The sequence below is a fragment of the Leiobunum rupestre genome, chromosome 6 (genome assembly GCF_980474605.1).
Source record: "Leiobunum rupestre chromosome 6, qqLeiRupe1.1.hap1, whole genome shotgun sequence".
Lineage (NCBI taxonomy): Eukaryota > Metazoa > Arthropoda > Arachnida > Opiliones > Sclerosomatidae > Leiobunum > Leiobunum rupestre.
In genome coordinates, this window is record NC_143389.1 from 43323743 (window position 1) to 43346691 (window position 22949).

The following is a 22949-nucleotide window of genomic DNA, read 5'->3' on the forward strand; positions in this document are numbered from 1 at the left end:
TTTTACAAGCTGGCAACCACGCGTCCTCGCTTAAGAAAATAAAGAAAACCGACGTCTGCGCTTTTAGGATCCTAACCCCCTTTCCGGCACCTCACTAGCTCCGGCATTCAACAGCGTCCAACGTGAACTGTACCCATACCTTAAGCTAACACCACGATGTCAGATAAACGTCGTACTAGAAAGAAAAGCGAGGGCGGTTGATATGGAATACCGAATAGGGCAGCCACTCCATACACGGAAGCATCGCGGCAAAGTCCCCCGATCACGGAGCTTCGGGAATGGGGAGGCTACCAGCAGGGGCGGGAATCCTTATTAAGTTTCCTTTTCGCGGTTCTCGTAGGCCAAACTCGCGAGCGTCTCCCTGGCTATGGCACTCCGCGTTTAGTCCACCCTCGCCCTACGCCGAAAAATATAGTTGCGCGCCTTAAATTTAATACACTTAAGTGTGTTAGGCCGTTATTGGACTCTATATACGGCCTGGCGGGTCTCTGGGGAGGATCTCGCTCTACGGTATCGAGTTATGTCTGCGGGAAATTCCTGAAATGCTGAACCAACGTAACTTCTTTTCTGGCAAATAGTAGCAAACCCTATTTCGTGGCTACTTTGTCATTAGGTTAGTCATCTGAAATAAACTTCAGCCTCCGTACGAACCATCGCGGCTCCAAAGAAATAACATTTATATCCGCTAGATAAGCTCTTCTTTGAATATAAACCGCTTATGGCATTAGACCTAAGTGCTCGTTTTAGAGCAAATATAGACATTTAGAGTTGATTGCTTGGAAATATGGATGGAGAAAATTATACGTGTGGATGGGATATCGCGCTAATGTTATTTTTGTGAACGATAAATTGAAATTACGCTTTATGGTGGTCGGAAAATCAAATGGACGCGATTGGAAGATATCGTTTTTTTTTGGGGTAGCAATTCTCCGGTAATAGCCGCTTGGGTTGTAGGGTTATTGCTTTATTCGTACGCTTAATCAGTGGTTTTCAACCTTCAGTGGTTCCGCAAAAACATTTATAATATATGAGAAGCTTAAGAACCCAAATAACCAATTTATAATCTAGCTAATCTATTCTATTTTACTTCATATTTGTGATGTTTTGATTAATAAATTAATAATTCTGCAATTTTGGTTTATAAATAATTATAAATATTATTATTATAAATAATAATTTATTTCTTTATACCCTATAATTTAAAAAAAAAACATATATTTGAAATCTGGGGCGTTTTGGTTTTCAAAAATTGGTTTTTCAAATGCGGGTGGCTTTTCCCGCCAACCCCGGGATAATATTTGATTCGTAAAATTTCGGGGTTCCGCGGAAAATAAAGGTTGAAAATGATTGCGTTCCTTTTTGACATATCTGTAAAACTAATCAAGGAACTTCGCGCGTATATCAGGCTCATCTGTAATACCCGCTTATCAATAAGTTTCTCCACGTTTATACTTAATAGCTAAAATTTACATTTCTTTTATCTTTTTCAGTTCGGTTTGATCCATACATCCGATGGAGATTTCACGATTGAGCCCGAGCTGTTCACTAGTGGCCAGTACGGAGGAACTCGGATTCCGCACGTCTTCGCGCGGATATCGGCCAGTTCCCCCAACAGCGCCAAAGATCAACCCTCGCCAGCGTCTATCCTGGATTATCCTCCTCCCAAAGTCACGTGCGATGTTGAGGGTAAGTCTGTTGCTTCTAATTGCCAAACTTCAGAATGGAACTTAGATAGTTATCCCCGCGTAACGTTTCTAGCAGGCTCTCCCCGGTTTGGGAATTTGGAATGCATTACTATCCCGTATATCGGGATAACGCGATTGCCATCTTGCGGAGCTATTTTTCACGGGGACCTCTAGCGGGGGCTCGCGCTAGTTTGGGAGATGGAAAAGCGTATAGTTAAAATAGTCATTTGGTAGTCTAATTTTAGATTGGATTTTTAGATCGCTTACCAGGACCGCTAATGGCAGACGCTATCTGATCTAGACGTACACGGTTACCGTATTACTTCGGGGTTTAAATTGGTTACTTAGTGCGCGAATCAGCCTTATTTTCCATCCCAGAGTCGGGAATTTATTTGGCTACTTAGTGCGCGAATCAGCTTTACGTTCGTTCCAGAATCGGGACTTTATTTGCCTATTTACCCGTGAAATTTGAGACTTTATAAGAGGATATTACTAAAAGATAAACCCGAAACCTTTAAATTATAGTCGGTTTTTTTTGGGGAAAAAAGGAATAGTCTTTGTATCTAACACGAACCCTCGAAATAGCGTGGTATCACCCCTTTTATTTTCGAATAAAATAGACAATTTCTAGCGCGGGTTAGGTTCTCAATTTTGTTTTATCTCACTGACTTGAGTGTATAGACTTCGCTAACAAGCTAGGATTTACTCAATTTTCGTGACTTTTTGTTACGTTTTCTCGCGACAAAAGCTAGAGTTTACCGAGTGCGAGAAAAGCTTTTTTACTCTCCCCAAAAATCGTATCTTTTTTACGAACAAACCCAGAACCGAAGAAAAATAATCTAGAGGTTTTTTAGGAGACTGAGAGAAAAAGACGTAAAAAAACCAGCTAATTTCGACCCTAAAAAGGTCGTTGCACTTTCTCGGCGCAAACTCTCCAAACACATGTTAAAACTTCCCCACTGATATATATTTTTTTGCAATGCCTAAATACCAGAAGCCAGCACCCTTGGTGAGTTCCATCAGGTGGGTGTCTGCGGGACCTAAATCAACGCCTTAGGCGCGTTCCCCCAGACTCGCTGAGTAGTCTTAAGGTCCTTTACATAATGTATGGGCCACACTTAGCGAAGAATGTGGGCTGAGACCACTCGCGCCATCTATATGGGGAGTCTAGCACGTAATTTTTTGCCAATTTAGATCGCCCGGGTAGACAATCTTCCGATAGATTTGTGCTAATACGCTTTTTCCGTACTTTTATGGTCTGTAATTGCGAAGCAATTACTCCCAATTGTGTTTTTCCTTTGGTATAATTATATAGTTTCCTGTAGCTTGGATTATGTTTTTTCACGTAATGACAACCAACAAGCGACTTGTAGTTGCAATCCGATGCAAAGTCCTAGTGTAATTGACATTAAGATTTATAGCGACGGATCTTTAGTAATGTCGCAATGTTAGACCGTATAGTACTGGCTGTGGATAGTCTTTGAGTTTCCAACAAAATCTCAAAAGCCTGATTACTTTCTAATTCGATAACTACCGTAGTGCGAGTATGTAGGGCCTGTAGTTAATCAGAGAATGGAATAATTCAATAGAAAGCTGACCTTCCCTCAGCTTCGCTTGTACCATCACTTCACCTTCGACCCTCCACTATAGTCGTTAAATCAAGTGATTAACGACGCCATCAAACCGGCATTTACGAGAACCGAATAAAACTTTAACAATGGCGGAACTCACTCCTTTCTGGCTTTCGGGGGGGTTTTTTTTTGCACGTTTCTTACGAGAGAGTTAAAATTTCTAGAAGCCGAGTTATCCTAAAAAAACTTGAATGTAACTTTACAGCCTTTCATAAAAAGAAATGAGAAAAAGTAGGCTTATGTAACTCCTCACTCTCTCTTTCTCTCTCTCTCTCTCTCTCTCTCTTCCCAGTCTGGGTTTGAATGAATACCACCTTTATTGTGGAAAGACCTTTTGCCGGGTAAGAAGTCTATATGGCAAACCCGTTTGTCCACTTATATAACTTGTGGTAAACTTAATATGGTAGCCTATTTAAGAAACTATCGTGAGCCGCGGTTGACTTTAGGGACTGTTCATACCAAAATATTGACACTCGAATTGTATTATTCAAATTTATTATTAAGGTTCGATCCGTTGAAGAAAATCCTGACAAATGTACTTGAAACTGAAAAAATGAGAAAACATAACTTTTTTTTAAAGTTAAGCACTTGAAGTAAAATACTAATTTAACCGTTATTTACATATTACACTGAATTTCTTTATAAACCATTAGTAAAATAATCATCAAGTATTAACCATCTTCCCCTTTAAAATAGCTTCTGATCAGTGCGCTCACACCATTTCTGCCCTAGAAATACCATCATTATGATTACGATGTGGAACAAATAAGAGTGAAATAGTGACACTAGCTCGCGCCCCGTATCTTTCATTTGTCATTTTCGTTAAGATTGTGGTGGCATAACGGTTCCTTAATGAAGAATAACATGACGTAATAAAAATTGATAAAAACCGGGGACCACCCCGGTAGCGGAAAAGTCTTCCAAAGATATATTGTTACTCTAATTTGTCCCCCTTTTTCTCTATATCTCTCTACCAATATAAGAATGAACGTATATATTTTTTTGTATGAAGCAATTTAACTTTTAACCCTCGCTCCTCGAAGAAAAACGAACGTGGTCATTAAATCGACTTGTTTTTCCTCGCGCGCGTTTAATGAATGTTATTTAGCCGATCTTCTCTTACCCCGATCATTAGCGCGCCACTGATTTCGCAACGAACCTTTATGAAAATGCCCCAAATATTAAAGAAAAAGTGAGAAGAGATGGAAGTGAAAAGAAATAAAACTAGTCCGCGCACCACCGAACAGCCTAGCCTGTGAGATACGCAACTTTTACCATCCGTATACGTTAAACTTCGCTGTAGAGCGAAGTGGGATTGAACTATTACCATTATTATTCCTTTTAATTTACGGCTACTAACCCCTTCGAGCATCGACAGTTTTTTTCTTCCTCGGCGAATATAGAGACCCTGTAATATATAAAAATCCTTCAAGGCAAAAGTTGTTGGGTGCTAAATAAAAGAACGGACAATAATAAAAATTCGGCCGAGGGGCTCGTGTTGAATAAAGAGAGAGACAGAGAGGGAATATTTTTCTCGAAGGGTTTTTTTTATCTCCGGGGCTGATGGGGTCTAGTCGCGATGTCTGGGCATGGCAGTCAGCATGGCGTTTTATGCGCCGCGGTTTGGCTTTCCGCTCTCCCGAAACTAATACATAGCACTTTCATTATGCGTTTTTACACCTTTTTTTTATCACCGGTCCTCTAACACTTTTTAAAGAGTTTTTGAATGCTTTACTGGAAATTGTATTCTAGTACAGCCAAACACCATTTCATGGCGCTAACTTTATTATTAAAAGTTTTGAGTATGCGAGCTTTGATATAAAGTTATCGGTTGCTGTTACTCTTTTCAACTACCTCTCTTTAAGGGCTAAATTTCTTTAGCGCTTTTGGATCAGTCTCGTATCGCATTTCTGGTTCCATTTCTAATTGAGATGTTACGAAACTGATCTGAGTGAATTCTGGAGCGCTGAAAAGTTGGGGTTGATATCAGTCTCGTGTACGTGGTCTGATCAGAAACAACTTTACAGGGGTTAACGTTTTCCCTTTTATTGAGGCAACTAGGTCATTATATCACGATTCGTCAGAAATGAAGTGTTCGGTAAACGTGCGTGCAGCTTAACACCTATAATATTGGGCGTAAATATGTTTTCATTATATTGGATAACCCATAATTCTCACCGCTTTTCTTATTTAAATTATATATAGAATCTTTAACGCGAAAACGTGCAAGACCATAAAAGTTGCCCCGGTTTTATTTTTTACTTAATTTATTCCCTGATAATTTATCGTTTGAAAATTCCATAATTGTTAACCATTACCCTCCATAACACGTAGTTTAACTTACGCTTGTTCTTATGTAGCTCTAAACAACCGTAAAATTAGCTCGGTGTCTTAAACGCGAAGCTACATACTGCCGTGGTAGTTGCACTTAATTTAGGAACAATTCATTTAATGAAGATAAATGATGTCAACACACGGAAGTCCTTTTTACTTAACATTTGTCAAAAATTAAGAAATTCCCGTTAATGTTTTAACCATTACGCAATGTAATCTGCCATTTCTTCCAGTAGTGTTGAAAAAGCGTTGCTCGGAAGCCGAATTTAAGAATCGTCGGTTTTTCGTCAATAAATGGGTTAATTTAACTTGTTTCATTCCGGTTTCGTTTTAGTTAATGACTTGTTTTAAAAGAGAAAGAGACTAATAACCTCTTCGACGTATAATTTAGAAATAATACATTTTTTGTGTAAATTGGTTGTTATTCAACCGCCCCTACCGGGTGCTACCGGCATAATTTTATCGTTTATAGCTCAAGATGAAGTGTAGAAGTAACTTTTTTCTGTAAGATTCATTCATAAGCTGTCGGCAAATTTAAAAGCGAATAGAAAAAGGGTGCGTACAAGAGGGGAGATGTTAATGAAAACGGAATAATCAGAACGACAAATCTTTGGCGTTGTTGTTGCTTCCCGAGTACTTGGAAATAATTTAAAACCGATTCGTCTTTGACGTTTAACGTGGTTGGAAAACCAGTCAATTCTATTTCGATTGTCGTCTAAAGACGCGATAATTACCAATCTTTGATAAATCACAACTTCGACCGGCGTCTCTAATCAACCGTTAATTTAAAACTTCCGTTAAAATGATTTCAAGTGCCTTATTTTTCCGTCTCATCGACACGGAAATATGTTGTTTTCTCAATTACAGGCTTAATTCGAGTGTAATTTTATCTCGATCTTCGTTAACGAAATGCATTTTAAGTAATTAGCTTATACTAGCATCGCGCGTACGCTCGAGTGTCGTTGAAAGGGCTCTTCTGGCGCACGCAGATACGATTCCGAGGAAGAGTGGATTTAATTATTTAGGCAGCAAGCGGCAACCGGGAGTTTTCCGCAAAATGGAACTTCATAGACTTCCGCTGGCTCCTCACCGTCCTCTCTTATCGCTTTTAATAAGCCCTTCTGCCAATATCTTGTTGTCCATGTATATTATGAAGGGATTAAAATCGGGGTTGCACTCGGATTTCAGTTTCCGTTTATAAATGTAAAATTAGATTCAAAACAACTAATGCTTCGAAATATTACGTTAGAACCTAATGGGAATTTTTATTCAAAAATCCCACAAGTGGGGAAATTTCCCTGAACTTCGAAAACGTTCATATAGTCTACTAGACGTTTTTCGGTATTTGTAGATCAAACACCTCGGTTTTTTCTTGGTAAAAATTATAAATGGTGAATTTGATTTAAAATAGCTAATACTGGATCGATTTCAATTATTTTATATAAATAAAATATATTTTTATATTCCTCGAGAGTATATTTAAATTTACAATTCAATTTGGTGCAATCCCCTCTTCAATAAACCCTGGGCAATTCTACTTCAATATATGTTTATTTCAAAATTTCCATGCTATAACAATTACCATTTACATAATCGCGATTCGCAAAAAAACAGTTTCCAATCGTCTGTTGGGCCGCAAATATGTCTCGTAATGTGTCTAAAAATGTCGTTCTCTCAGTCTGACTCTGAGTCTGGTATGGTTGATTCCCAGGCTCACAATTAACCGTCGTATGTTGCGAGGTTGAATAAAAATATTTCGCTGCGCTTCTCCAAAAAAAAATAATTTCTAGACTTCAATACTTAGTTTTCTCTCCCCGGAGAAAGAAACTCGACTAGTAAAAACAAATAGAAAGAAAAATTTTGTATTTCTTGGCGCGATGGTAGCGCTCTTAGCGAGTTCGAACCTCGCTAAAATTGGCCTATCATTTGATTTCATTCGTTTTTTCTTTCCATGTTGTTTTTTTTTGCCGATGGCTAACGGTGCGTCTCCGGGGATGCTTCTAGTCTGTTTTAGAAAATGCCAGAATAGAAAATACTCCCTTAATTTCTTTCTCTTTTTGAGCTGTCTTATTATAGGATTTTCCTTAGTCGACATTCTTACGTAAATAAACTATACGAGAAATTCTCTGGCGATCATCTGGGTCTTTTGAGATCTTCCTAATTTTAAAAATAAAGCAGTAAAATAGAGTGAGGGGGGGGGGTACCAAATATAAATAAAAAGAAATAACACACGGCCCCTAGTATAAACTTTTAACGATTTGATTAAACGGTTTTACGTCATTCGTATCCGTCAGCGTGAATAGTAATGGATAATGCGAAGCGCGGTTAAAGGTGGACCGAAGTGAAAGTGGGTACCACTCCTTTGAATACACTGTCGATTATATCTTATCACCACTATATCAATAGAAACGACCTTGAAATGACGTAGACTCGCGCAATAGACGTGGGTGTGCGCAACCTCTAGACATACTTGTTAGACATTATCTTTTCTCTTATGTATATAGAAGAGAGTATATAGTTTGGTTTTCTCAACCCGCGTATGTAGCTAAGATTATTGTCTTATTTAAGATCATCTTATATAGGATGTGTGTCTGCGGAAATTGTGAACACCACACTCTCATATCGCCATCGTTTTGTGTCTACAAGCAGACTAACCTTCGCCACAAAGTATGCGAATATGATACTAGAGGTTAGAACAATTGCTTCATATTCTTAGGTACTTGAATTTATTCTTCCCCAAGTTGAACTTTTTCATAAATTTATTTTAAAGAAATTAAAGGTGACGCACCAATCTGCGTATACACTTTGGAAAACGCTGGTCTTTAAGTACAAAATACATTTAAATTCCCCTAATTAGCTATTTCCGTTATAAAATCAGCCCCATTTTGTTTTAATATGAATAGCCTAAACACCCTATCCACAGTTGGCAGAAGACAAAACTAGGTTAATGCTAACGCTAATACTGGCACTTTCTACTTCTCGCGGCGCTATGGTTACAGACGAAATTCGTAAGTCTTAAAAAAAATTCAGCAGAGGGCGGAAATGAAGAAAGTCAAACATTTAAAATTAATTAAAAGCAACCTCTTAATATTACTTTTAACACGACCGTCTTTCAGAGTGAAATTAAATTTTTAATCCGTCTAGATGCTTATGCAACTGCTTAAAGCTTGGAACAAAAGGAAACCGCATTTTTTTAATAAGTAACTTTCATTGTACCACCGCGTTGATATTCGAACGTGATAAATAGCGAATAGGAATTTGACCTCGTGCAAATTTATATTTGTATTAAACTAAATTAATTGACTAATCAATTTGAATTTAATAAATTGAACTGTCGGTGTCTTATTTCAATATATTCGTTGCTCGCCTTTATTAGACGGCACCCACTTTGATGCGCTTCAAATTTAATCGTCACCGATTGAAAATTGACTCTCTACACGAATTGGAAATTGTTTTCGATGTATTGAATCGCTTGATTTTATTTATAGTAACCGTATGAATAGGGGGAGACCCGGGAGCATGAGAAAGGTGATCTAGAACTCGTTTATTTTTTACCTAAATCGATCTAACCCTTTTTTTTTGCTACTAGGGGAATTTGTAACTGGTAATCGGTTGAAGAATGCAGTCGCGCAGACTATATATATATATATATCCGAATTCCGGCGGTTTGTCTTTTACATACTCGTATTTATGCTAATTTTAAACTTGTCTTCTTTTCGTCGTCGCTGGTTGCCGTTGCTGGTTTGCGTCAGTAACTTGTATCCCTAGGCGGGACAGTCTTCTCCGTCGAGAATTAAAGATGATAATGATGCGAGGGGGGGAGGTATCTCTAGAATGGATGTGATTGAAAGGACGGTCTCTTTTTTATTATGTTAATCGAGTAGGTTCGATGAGAATGTGGGAACTATAGACGCTGATTAGAATAATTATTGGTTTCATCCATCTACTTTCTCTCACTTTTTTCGGAACCTTTTTGGTATTCATAAATGAACCTTTTCTAAAACCTACAGTGGCTGACGTTTCCTACAAGATATAAGAATTTTAATCGAATTTTTTGTCTAATGCATTTTATATATTTTAACTTATAAATTGATATTTTGGTATATAGTTACTAAAAGAATGTTTGGGTATTTTATTTGATTGTGAAAGGATCGCTTAATTGTTTAAAATTATTAATTTAAAACTAAATATTTAATGTTATGATGTTGCTTCGTACGGAAGCGGGCCATTTTCAATTCTTTGTTACCAGTATTTTTGCTAAATTATAGTCTTGTAAAATTTACGATAGGATCTGTCTACGTATTGTTCAGTCACGGGGCCATCAGGAACTTTTAAATAAGCGAGAGGCGACCTTGTAGGTCATTCAGACAATCATTCTGAAATTATTTATTTTTAAAAAAGGATAAACAACCCTTTGAAGTTTACAACTTCAATTTGTTTTTGCGGTTCGGCCTCATTTCTACAAATACGATAAAACGAGAAACAAGTTTTTTAGTGTCGGTAAGAAGTATTTATTGTTGTTTATTCTCCTTAGAAGCTTGTCGTCGTAATTCTGTCCCACGTACGCGTCGTTGAGAGGCGATATCCCTTATTAATCATACTTATCAAGGCGATTAGTGAATAGGTACGCTACCGCCCAAGGTTCCGTCACAATTCTTACCTCAGCGTGACACCGTTGAATTCCAAGGCCGATAAGCTCTTTATAAACATTGTTGAATTGACGATTCTTGTTGTTTCAGCAAACATTCGTCAAATCTCCATTCCAACTAATCCGTCTGGGGGGGGGCTATCGTGGTGGATACGCGGACATTAAAATTTAATAAACGTTCCCGTATTGCCGTATTTGACAGATTTATCACTTCCTTTCATTCATCCATTCCCGTTATCTCTTTTGAAGAATCTCCTCGTAGCGGTATTGTCGCAACGTTTGGGAAATTTATTTTTCTAGGTTTATACCTATTTCGGAAAACATTTATTCATCGCGTTTTCTTGCTGTAAAGCAAATGGGGTAATTTGGGACGGTCGGTTGGAAATGGTACGCTGGTATTGCCAGAAAATTATTTCTTAAAGGTTAAGTGAAATCTCTTATTATTAAGCGTTGCTTACAACACTCAAAGTTACGTTTATGATACAAGGAATTTCCGGTAATTTGGAACAGCGGGGTGATGTTATACCCTGGTAAGTGAGATTGATAGTTAGAAAAATTATTTACTTAGAGTCTAGGGATCCTGATTCCTGAACATTTGCCAAAAGGTTGGGTACTCGGGGAAGAGGTTAGAAAAATGTCCAAGCTAGAGCAATGCAAAAGGGCTCATAATATAGCTGAAACTTGGCCATTTTAGGTGCAGTTAGTTATGTTTATGATACATAGAATTTGGAGTAATTTGGAATGCTGGGGTGAAATGATACGCTAGTACGTGAGATTGATAGCTAGAAAATAATTTGTCGGAGGTTAAGGATAAAATAATTTCATTCACGTTGCTTACAATACTTAGTTACGTTTATGATACAAAGAACAGAAAATATAAATTTTCGTAAGACTACGTCTCGTTTTTCGCCGACCGTTCCAAAGACTCCCCGCCATAACTTGTCTTGATACATTATTTCTATTTTATTATTCAATGGTTAGTTTTATTATTTATAGCCCACTATCTTAATCGTATCTCTCTCTTTCTCTTCCGTTCTTTTTTTACGCGGTACTGCGGGGTGGTTTTAGGTCTATTTCTTGATAAATTGTTGCGAGCCGGGAAGATATGTCCTCTAAGAACGATAATCATAAATTTATGGGCTTTTTCTGGCATCGGGGATCCCCCTATTATATTCCGGAAGAAAATGATACATTAAAAAACTTCCCCGGGAACCCATTGATGTATAGCCAAGCGTATATACCTCTTTTTAAATTTCATTTTATAGTCTCGGGGCGTAAAAATCCCGGGTCTCTTTGGTTCCTGACAGTTTTACGTGATCTTAACCATCAAGCTAAGACTTTTTTGATGGAAGGCGGGACACCGTATAAGCGTGGTCTCGCTATTATTCTCAAGAATGTATTAACGGAGAATATGAGCGTGTTCAGGAGTAAAAAAAAAGTCTTAAGAAGTTTTATAGAAATTGGTCGAGCAATTTTCTCTGGAATATAGCGGCCATGATGGTGGTCTTATTATAAATATTATTAATAATAAATGGGTCTTTTATTACGCTCTGACGCCCCACGGAAATTGCTGGTCCTCTTATGTATAGCGTGTTTAAATTTGGGGGGTGGGTAATGGGCAATCCGATGCTGCTTATCGGCTGATAATCTCAGCTTTTCATATTTTAATATTTTAATGGGCTATGAAGGGTTGGATTTATCGTATTTTAATTTTATGGATGTTTTAATTAAAACGTTCGAATTTTAGTAACGTAGATTGATTATAATACTGGCGGAAAGTGTTTTAATAAGAACTTTACTCACGGTGAATATCAACGCGACGTTTTTTTATATCTCAGTTCCAATGATAACACACTGTCAAATATAAATTATCATACGTGTCGCGTCACTTAAAAGCCTAAAGGTAGTTTAAATCAGTGCTAGTTTTCATTTATATCTATATTTTATTCAATTATTTTTGGAAATAAATCATAATTATTAAATAACTAATCTGTGTATTCCAATTGTACTTATATTAATTATATATTAGCTGTATTGAATTAGAATAACTAAGCCAACTAGCAAATTTTTGACCGGATAATATACACCGAAAAAACTAAAAATAGTGGTCATACTGCTGTAGTTTGGCTTCTTTGGTCAACATGTGTACAGGCTTGTTATTTTTAGTACATTTTATGTAGAAGTGTTCAACACGCGATACACCGTTGCTACAAGAGAAGCCAGCTACCAGGATTAGGCCTAATGCATTTTCTATATCGTGTGAATCTAACATCAGTTATACGTAAACTATGGGAACAATGCCGTGTAGATATTGTTATCCGCCCATAAATGTCCATATTCAAATATAGGGTAAATTTGTTCTTGTATAATAGAAAAAAATGTTAAATATCTTTTTTAATACAAAGTCTGTCCTTCAACTGGAAATTAATTTTCAATTCCTTTAAGAAACAGCTCGTAAACCTTTCACGCGAGCTTTCGGTATGTGGCAGAAAGACGTAGCGTCTTACGACGGTTGCGTATATCCAGTAATGTACTTTATGTAGTTTCAGAACCGGATTCTTTTGCAGATTTTAAGTACCTAGTAGGACTTTATAGTCCCCCTAATTTAAGATTTTCTGGAAGTTTATGGAATCCTCCCCCGGCCTCCGCTGTTAGAAATCGTTCTTCACAATACGCATTATTTCTCAGATATAATCTGGAAATGAGCTGTGTGTATAGACCGTATGTATGGGCTGAGAAGCGGAGGGCCCCAGCTCCGTTCAAGGTTGAGAGTCATCGCCGTAGATTTAAATGCTCTCTTCTCATCCTCTTAGAGAAAGTATAAATATTTTTTCTGCTTTTTTTCTCTCATCGGATCCTCCCGATGTAATGTAAAATTCCGTTAGATCATTATCGAAATCTCTTTTTTTTTATGACTTTTATTTTTGGAGGGAGGATTCTAGAGAGAGGGGGGTCCCAAGGAAAAGATAAGTAGAGACTGATATCTGCTTTCTATAACTAAATAACTTCGAAGTCTCTAAGCTACGTTGTTTTATAAAAACTGTGGCGCGCTGTGAAAATTTATCGACCAATTTATAGAACGACCACGGATAATCCCCAAATGTTGCCATCTTTGAAATATATAGCGCGCTTGTTAAAATCAGCGTAGCCAGTTCGCGCGTGTCTCGTTCTGTTTTGAATGTCCTAAACCAGTAATTCGAATAGATTATCTTACAACAATAGAAACGCGTATATCGTGAATTTCGATATTACATCAAATGGAACCGAATTAATCTCATTTAATATTCAATTGTTTTCGGTAAAATCTATCTTTACGCCTCTGGGCTATTGACATCCGCGGCTATTTCTGGCTGGCGTCACGCGCTACAACGGAGCTAATTTACGTAATTAAAGCGTGGAAATTGTTTACTAGCGGAGCGATATCGCAGTCAGTCTATTGCCAAGGTTTTTAATCGTAATGAACGACAATTTGTGACGTATTTCGGTTATGGTTTGTTAAATCCGATTATCCCACACACACCATCGTAAATTGTTATGTGGGAACGAAGCCTAAATAGGAAAACAATTTATAGGAGGAAAAATTGGCGCGACAAAATGATTGACCCCGGTGTCGCGGGGGGACCGGGCCTCCTCGAAGAAGAGAAAGCGCGAAATGGCGCGTCCACCCACGCCCAAAATTTCCAACTCTTTAGAACTTTTTCCTCGCGCTTTAGCTGGGTCGTCAAAAGGTTACGACGCGTTTTATCATAGCGGTACATTCTCTTTTAGCAAAAAGTCGTAATGTCTAACCCCTCGTCAACCCACGTCCCCCGAAACCCCGTCCTTTTCTACGCTTTCAGTCTTCTAGAGGGTCAAAGATTGTGGGCGAACTAAATTTAAAAGTTACATTGCTCCCGAGTACTAATGAGCCGTTGTCAGTTTGTCCTACCAGGGGTCGCGATGGCACGGATCGCGGATAATTATCGCGTCTCTAACTAGAGGTCGCACCAATCGGTATACGTCGATATGTCACTCGAAAATATTTAAATTGACGACTTAATTTTTTACGGCTAGCGTTTTCCAAGGCGGGGAAGAGGTACGTTCCTCTCTCTCTAAATTTATTAGTTTTGATTGCTTTTATATTCCAGCCTGACGTGTAAATATTTAGTATGGGTCTAAAATAATTACGGCAAGGTTATATCCATGAGACCCGGCGGGTAATTTGATCGAATTTAATCAAGTTCCTTTACTATATAAATATATTTGTAAAAGTCATTCTTTTTTGATTCGATTGAATTGGTTGTCATTTAAATTTATTTGATTTTTTTTCCGGCGTTAACTTTGTATGGCTTAAAAGTCTGTTTTTTGAGTGGCTCGTGTCCTTGAACCGGCATTTTGTTTCGCTCTTTTTCTTCCGCGAAACGACCGCTCACAAAAACTTAATTATTTTTCTCTGGCAGCTACGCGCGCGGGTCTTTTATCTTTCGGCTACAGCTTGTTAGTTTTAAATATTTTTATTTTTTTACGACCACCACTAACACGTGGCGATGTTCTTTTCGCGAACAAGACTGCCGGTGCTAAGGGTAGTTGCAAGGTCGTAAAAATGCTGACGGGGCTGCAAAGTTGGCTCATGGGGACCTGCTGGTCTCCGGTTGATGTTTTGTTTTGGGGGGACTTTCTGTAAGGAATGAAACGCCCTCTTGACGTCACAAGCTGCCGAGAGGTGGTCGACGGTGCCCGCTTGGCGCCTTCAGGAGCTAGCATAAAAGAGGTTGAGGACCAGTCGACCTTAGTGACGTGGAACGCAAATGCCCAGTTAGTTTTTACGCACCATCCTAAGGGACTTAAATATACTAAGAAGGAGAGTACCCGAGGTGTTTATTGCCGATTTTGTTTAAAGTCGGGCGTAATGTAGCAGGGGCGTAGGAACGTTCTAGGAGTTGGAGGGGGCAAAGATAAACGAAAAGGGGTCTGGAGAATGGTTTTTAATTTTTAATGGAGTGTAGCTTCTCCGAATGCATGTGTTACACTTGGAATTAGCGGGAGTCCTGGGGCCAATGGCTCTTAATAAAAATACGTGGGCTCTTAAAATAAATCATTCGAACGGGGGTTGCGGGCCACCGGGGCTCTCAATTTAATTAAAAAATATTTATTAAACATTTTACGGAAATTTCTGGAACATGATTTGTACCCTATACGAGAGCGGGATCTAGCGTTACAAATGACTATGTGTGATATTATAATATACTTGCTTGTTTTAAAGTTAATAAATGTTATGTAAGTAACGTAACCAATTTTTATTTTCCAATTTTCCCTACCGAATTTTAAATTTTTTCCCCTAATCCCCCCCCCCCCCGCTTGGGCCAGTGGCTCTCAATAAAAATAAACTTAAGGGGGGTCGGGAGCCCGCAGGGCCCCCGTAAAAAATATCACTATTTCCAAGTCTGCATGTGCCCCCCTGCCCCTCCCGGTTCCTACGCCCCTGTAATGTAGACCTATATGAGATATGAAATTTCCCAAAAGGAGACGTTGCACTACGCATTCGATCTGCCATGGCAACCGAAAATGTTGTTGACCACTTAAAACAAAAATAAGATTTTTTCCTTATTTTACCCCAAACATTGTTACAATTTTACCTAAAAAATGTTCCTATTTACCCAAACTTGATGAAATTCACCTAAATGTGGTCCAAATTACCCATTTCGTGATTTTCTATTTAAAAAAAAAATTCGTAAAACCGAGAAAATCCCATGCTTTTTTATATGGAGATTTTTTTGTTTTAAGTGGTCAAAATAATTTCGGTTGCCATGGCAATCGAATGGGTAGTACAACGTCTCCTTTTGGGAAATTGCATATCTCATATAGACATAACGCCCGACTTTGAACAAAATCGGCAATAAACACCTTGGGTACTCTCCTTGTAAGATTTTGTCACTAGGGGGCCCATTTAATAATTTGAGTAGATTTTCGACCTAAAATGTACACAATTTTCAACCAAGACTCGTGACCCGCGTACGCACGATTGTGATATTTGAATTCCGTACCAATTGGCACAGGCGCCATCTAATTCCAAAAAACATTGCTACCTTATTTCCAAAACCAGGTAACTCTGAAAATTCGGTTTGTCTAAAAATTTATTTCAATTAACGCGTTCGTGTTTCGCTACCTTATTTCCAAAACCAGGTAACTCAAAAAATTAGTTTTGCTTAAAAAAATAATTTAAATTACGGTTTTCGCATTACGCTAATTTTTTTACAAAACCAAGTAACTCAACAAATTCAATTTCGATAAAATTCCACTTGGGTTTATTAAGTACAAAATGATTGAAAATTGATTCAAATTTCATATTTGAAATATATTTAATGCATCGGTGGATTGTGTGTATTTAAATGTCCGTGTCAACATATTCATCTTAGGAAAAATGTCCAGTGAAAGGTTTTTACGGCAAAGGAGCGCCCTTTGGGGTAACTGTATGTGATGTGTTTACAATCACTCTGATATTACCAAGAATGTATTTATTTGTGCTTTGGGAGAATCATCCTCATGCTCCAAAAGTAAGCTCCTTTTGATGTCTCAAAATATCGTTATTTGGATATAATTTATCTTCCGAAAGTTTTATTTTCCTGTATTTTCCTTAAGTGTAACGATGAAAAGAAAACTATTGCCAGACTGACATACGAGTTAATTGGTAAACTTTCGAACTTTATTTTTATTCTCTTAGTCTAAAAAAAAGTTGTCTTGAGAAAGAAAGCGAGAGAAAGAGAGAGATAGAGGGAAATAAGTTGAAATTTGTTTTGGAAATTTACGAGTAGGCTTTTTGTTCCGCGTTTTGGAGTGTATAGCGCCTTTTCTCGTTTTATAATACCCGCGCCAGAAGTAGAGAAAAATAACTTATTTCCCAGATTAGAATCTTTTTTGGCCAATGCTCACCATATATTGTGACTGTCCAGAACTTGACGTGTTGACTGGTTTCTTACACCCAATCTGCACTCTCAATCTACTCGAGAAATTCCTCTTTCTTTCTCTGCCACCGAAAATAAAATAAAAACTTTCCACACTTGATACTATAAAAGAACGAGACGGCGGTAATTTCCAATAGAAGTAAAAAAATATAGAGCTTTCTATAGTCAACATATGCCCTCTCTCTAGAATTATATTGTTTAACTGAGTTTTACCGTCGTTAAAAGCGAACGAAAGAAAGACAAACAAGACAGTCGAGTGATGGCAATACGTGTTTCTCCTATAAGTACTGGTTTCTAAACTTTCTATCGGAGTCTGTGCCCCTACAATTGCGACTGCTGGGAGGATTGAAATATCTTCGCAAACGTATAGGTGTAATAATACTAAGTTAAAAAACCGATGCCGCCTTCTATTTATTTTATTGGGTTGTCGCTGATATATTTGACAATAGATTGTTTTTATTTTAATCGTTTGTCAGCTGGATATTTGTCTCCTACCGCTGTTGTGTATTTTTCAAATTTTTTTACGCACTCGAGCACTAGCTAATAGTTCGATCGTAGGCGTGGAGGTTGGTAAAGTCTACGACCATCGAAGTTGTCAGAGTCGCGATGCGAACTAGCGGGACGAAACCGGGCTTGATTTAGAGCATCCTGACAATAGCATCCTGTCTCACTAGATCAGATTCCTCTCGATGGCGATTAAAATTGAAGTTTGTCGGCGGTGTTTTTGACCTCTAGCTCCCTCGGGTCGACGGTATTATAATTTCCGTAATAACTTGAACCACTGGCCGTGTTTGCAAGCCGCCATGTCTAGTCAGGTTAAATATATTTGACGTGTTGAACTTAGAAAAGAATGCCGATAAAATACAATTGGTGATAAATCTAGTAAACCCTACTGCCTGTATACTATAGCGAACTTTTTATGTCTACGGATTACGGTTTTTTTTAAATACGTAATTATATCTGTTAGAAACGTTAATTAGCTCGTAATATTTTGAAATACATAGCACTTAAGTATAAAATATTGTGGTTTTATAGTTGTGCTGACCGGTTTATTCGAATACCTTATTACAGTTAATTACGTACAATTAAAATTTTATAACATTTTCCCAACAAATACAATTTTGTTAGATATTTTAAACACTTCCTATGATGTAAACCTTCAACAAGATAAGCCAAATTTAGATACTCATTACGTAAATGAACCGGTTGGTAAAATGGTTAATTCCTGTTTTATGCGGACAGTGAAATTCTCGAAATTACTTATTTCTTTCGGACCGTGGGGAAATGTGAATTAATTTCCTTTTGCAGCGCTAAAATGTTGCGTACGCTGGATCTCCTCATTTTAATAGCGCTCTCCGTAGTAGGCGGACTATAGCGGTTCAAAGGAGTTTTCCCGACCGGTCGACTATCCGCGCGCGCGAGGAGAATGTCCATTAGCGAATTAAAATCCACCCCCGCGTATAACTTTTCCGCCGAGAAAACGTGAGTCGACTTGAAGGAAATGTCTCATAAATTTGATTTGAACTTCGAGCTCCTCCGAAAGAAATTGATTATAATCGTATAATTTTGACGCTTAATGTGAAAATAATTGAAAGGCTACATTCGAGGGTTTTTTTTCTCCTTCCAATCCGTAACTTTTTTTTATTTGAAAAGGGTTTTGTAAGAAACGTTTATTTTAAGATGCGCGGGTTTTTGATAATAGAATATATTTGATTGAAACTATCGAAGCTACCCTGATGAAAATTTATTCCAAGGTTGCGTAAAAAAATTGGTAGATTCATTTTTGATTTTGATCGATAATTACGATCCAAAACGTGTTAATTATAACGCGTAAATTTCAACTTTATTAAAAAGTGTTTAGAATTTAAACTGTGTCTTGATTTCAGTTTGACCCAAATGTTAATGTAATTTTCGTCAGGGTATGGTTATGAGTTTTATAAGTAACGGATGTTCCTTTGCCCGAGATCGAGAGCGGAGATACCTTTACCTTGCCTTACTATTTTACAAGCGATAGTCTCGAGAGGGCCCGAATGGTTTTTAAATGAATTTTCGCCACGCCATCTGTCGAATCGTAGCTGAACAAGATTACGTAATTGCAGCCATATTTCGTAGCAATTGCTTTGATAGTGCCCGAGAAAGATAATTGTGGCGGAATCTTCGGATGTTCTATAGCGTGATCGTAATTTCCCCACCACGCTTTGTCTTTGAGCCATGGTCGTCATCTTGTCAAAATTCCAGCGAAGAGCGGCCATATCCCTCTAAACCCAAACTACGAATTGTCGCCTTCAGGGTTGGAAAAACACCGGTTTTTTCTTGAAAAGTCCACTGGTATGGTTTTTTGCCAGATAAATCCGGATTTTTGGAGTTTTATCCGGATTTTTCAAAATCATTCATTTGCCTTGTTATTAAATAAAATCGTGTTATTTTCCGTCCTCCACTATGATGCCCACCCGCTTTTGGCATCCAACACCAGCCTTGGAAATAAGTTTTTTTTAAACTGGTCCTTATGACCAGTGACCCCCTAGCTTATGAATTATAATAACAGTAAATTACTGTTATTACACTTAATTACAACAAATTTGGGATAGTTCCATAGACTAAACTGTATGTTTCCACCAATAAAAAGCTCTTTTTTGGATAAGTATAGAAACGTTTCTTAGTGATTTTTTTTTAAAACAATGAGTTTTTGAAAAGTCCGGATTTTTTCATGGATTTTTTAACGTGGATTAACCCGGTTTAATCCACGTGGATAAAACTGGACTGGTTACCACCGTGCCAACCCTGGTCGCCTTAAGAAAACGTCCTATTAGTGCGCGGAAGTTCTTCCCGTTTCTTTCACACACGCTTAACGCGCGGAGGACGCGAATTAATGCCTTTATCCGCGCTCGTGCTGGAGTTTCGCGTCTTGGAAAAAGCTAGAAAGGCGTTCTCGGCTCCGTCTCGCGCTCACTCCCTGATTCATAGCGCCTCGTAAATTACGGCCTCGCGTAACCCCCAAACAATAAAAGTGAAAGATCTTTTCGTATTAAACGTGTGGTGGATACTCGTTCATTTGTATGTGGGCGCCTTTCTATCCCAACTCTTTCACTTTCTCTCTTCTTCTGTCCTTTTGGTATTCATCCTCGCGTCGGTGGTTAAATCCGATTATGTATTTCTTCGCGTTCAATTCCCGCGCCTCATCCTTTTCTGCAATTATAGAAAGCGCCGAAACTTTTATTTCTTTATTTCAATTTACTCTTATTGGATTATTTAGAGCCTTTCTTTGAATCATTCGTGATCAGCGAACGGAAGAACGCTACGTTTGAAGTTCGTTCTTTTAGCGCGAATTGATCCTTTTTATTATTAATTCATCAGTATTCTACGAATAGGACGCCTTATTTACGTCTATCTAATTTTTGATGACTTAACCGATTTAGAATAAAGTGATATTGTTAATGGAATCATGTTCTCGACGTAATTTTCCAAATGATCCTTCGATAAATGCGAGCCCTACGGCCCAAATCTTCGGGTCTATCTGTACTCGTATCTTCATGTTTTATTTATCACGCGCGAATTAAGATATTATAAACTACAGCGTGATTAGTAATCAGTTTATCTCGCGCGTTTTTTATATAACCTTCAATGCGTTCTTTACGGAATACCCCTCAAGAATTTTAGGGATTACCTCCACCACAAACCGCTGAAAAGCGCCGAAAATCTTCAAGCCTTAGGAGGGAGCGGACAATATTGGACAGGGTGACATAATGTATTAATGGCTATCTGTAACATTCTCTACCTTAGAAAGATTGGTAACCTAAAATACACTTTCTTTTCACCAAGGCAAAGGGGAAATACACTCAAAAATCCAGCTCTGTTACTCAACTGGTGCTAAGAATAAATGATTTAGTTATAGTTTGGTAATCGTGGGTTCAATAAGTGGAATCTTAGGAAGTCAGCTCCAACGTGATCTTGGTGTACGTTTGTGGTCGACAATTGGGACAGGTTAGCAACACCCTGTATGGATTTTTTTTTGTTTGAAATGTCGTTTTCCAATCAAGACGTATGTTAGGAACAAAAATATGAAAGGAGTCGACAAGAAGAGATGGCAATTTATGCGAATTGCCCGTTGCCACACCCGCTTTTGGCCGAGCCAATTCGTATTCCGAGTGGCTTCTTCCAATTTGAAACGCTATATACTCTTTGAGTCTTCGAAACGTGAAATTACCCGAGCGGCGTTTTCTCTGATATTATATATAGAAACTAGCTTCGAATGTACACTTTTTTTTCATTTGGAAGTTCATTTCATCTTTTCTTATATAATGTCCGACAATTATCTCTTTCTGGCCGCGTGCGGATTAAGTTAAGCGTGGCTCTCTTATTTCTCTCGACGCGAATTGGTTTTAATGAAAGCCCTGTTGGATAAATCACGCGGAGGGAGTGGCTTTCGGGGGGTTTTAGGGTTTCACAGAGGGTTTCGCTTCTTCTATTTTAGCCGTAACTTGGGACTGCGAAACCTTCCGGAGTCGTTCCAAGTTTTCGTCGGGCGCCTGATTGAGGGCTGCTTTCCCTTCTGGCTAATTTCGGCCCAAATGCCCCCGCATATTACCGAGCTTCTTAAGAACTTAGTTCGTCAGTTTTCTTATTTGTCCCTTATTTTTTCGTACGACACCACCTTGCTATAGGCGTAACGAATGCGTTGAGGACTGTTGTTGTAGTACTTTAGTGTACAGTGCAGCCAACGATTAGCTGGTTTTGTCCATTATAAATGGTGCCATTTAATCGGTGGCTGCTTTCAAAAGAGTGCGGCGTAATGAGGGACATTTTTTGTATCAAAAGCTGTACACATTTGATATCAACAGTGACTTGCCTGGGTAAACAGCTATTACCACGGAAATTGTCATGTCTTGGATTTAAAGTGCCTAGTATCGTTGTAATTTGACTAGTTAGGGCGTAAAAAGTGACCAAGGTACGACTCAACAGATTTTCTAAGGCTGAATTTTTCAAATGATTCTATAACCCTTTAAATATCGATACGTATTATATACGGCAACCACTCGATGGCTATCATCTCGTAGCTAGAGATCAAACAAAATTTTGAATGTCGTAAAGCGTGGACGTAATATCTTGAGCATCTTTTTTCGAGCGCGGCGAGGAAAGAATGAAAGGGGAAAAAACTCGTATATGGCGGTTGCTCGTATGATGATACGCTCTCGCGAGCAAAAGGCAAGTGGTTGGACGTGCCGCGGAAAAATTACGGTTCCTAAAAACGATTTCGGTGTTGGGTTTTCTTTTGAAGTTCAAAGAGAATGATCTCTGACTGCGGCCTTTCCCAACAACTCCAACCCAAGCCACTCTCCACTCACTCTCCGCAGCCATCGAAGAACAAAACTAGGAAAGAAAAAGAAATATCGAAGGACTATACGCAACCCTGCAGAAGTAGGTATCCTTCTAGTCCTCAAGACGCTTTAGTCGCGTAGAGAAGAAACATTTTCTACGTTTTCTCCCTCGAATGCTAATTCGAAGAGCGCCAACGACTATAACTCGCATCGCGCCGTCTCCAAAAAAAAGTTCTTCGTGGTTTGTTTCCTTGGTACCTTTATTGTCGTTTCAACGTAGCTTCGTCCCAACTTCACCGAGCACTTCATCCGAAGTCACGACGTATTCCAGACTGCGTATCGTCTATTCGCTTGAAACGAAAATTGCGCTTGATAGTTGACCCCGCAACGAAGAG

At 38.4% G+C, this 22949-nt stretch overlaps 1 protein-coding gene across 5 annotated transcripts in view; it reads left to right on the forward strand.

The window, feature by feature from the left end:
* The window catches only part of LOC149941078 (A disintegrin and metalloproteinase with thrombospondin motifs 20-like), a 153979-nt gene that overhangs the window by 83177 nt on the left and 47853 nt on the right, over nucleotides 1–22949 (forward strand). For all 5 annotated transcript variants that reach the window (XM_090180208.1, XM_090180209.1, XM_090180210.1 and 2 more), the window contains one exon: nucleotides 1491–1686. In XM_090180208.1, coding sequence (XP_090036334.1) covers nucleotides 1491–1686 — 196 coding nt within the window. The remainder of the gene's footprint in view (nucleotides 1–1490; nucleotides 1687–22949) is intronic.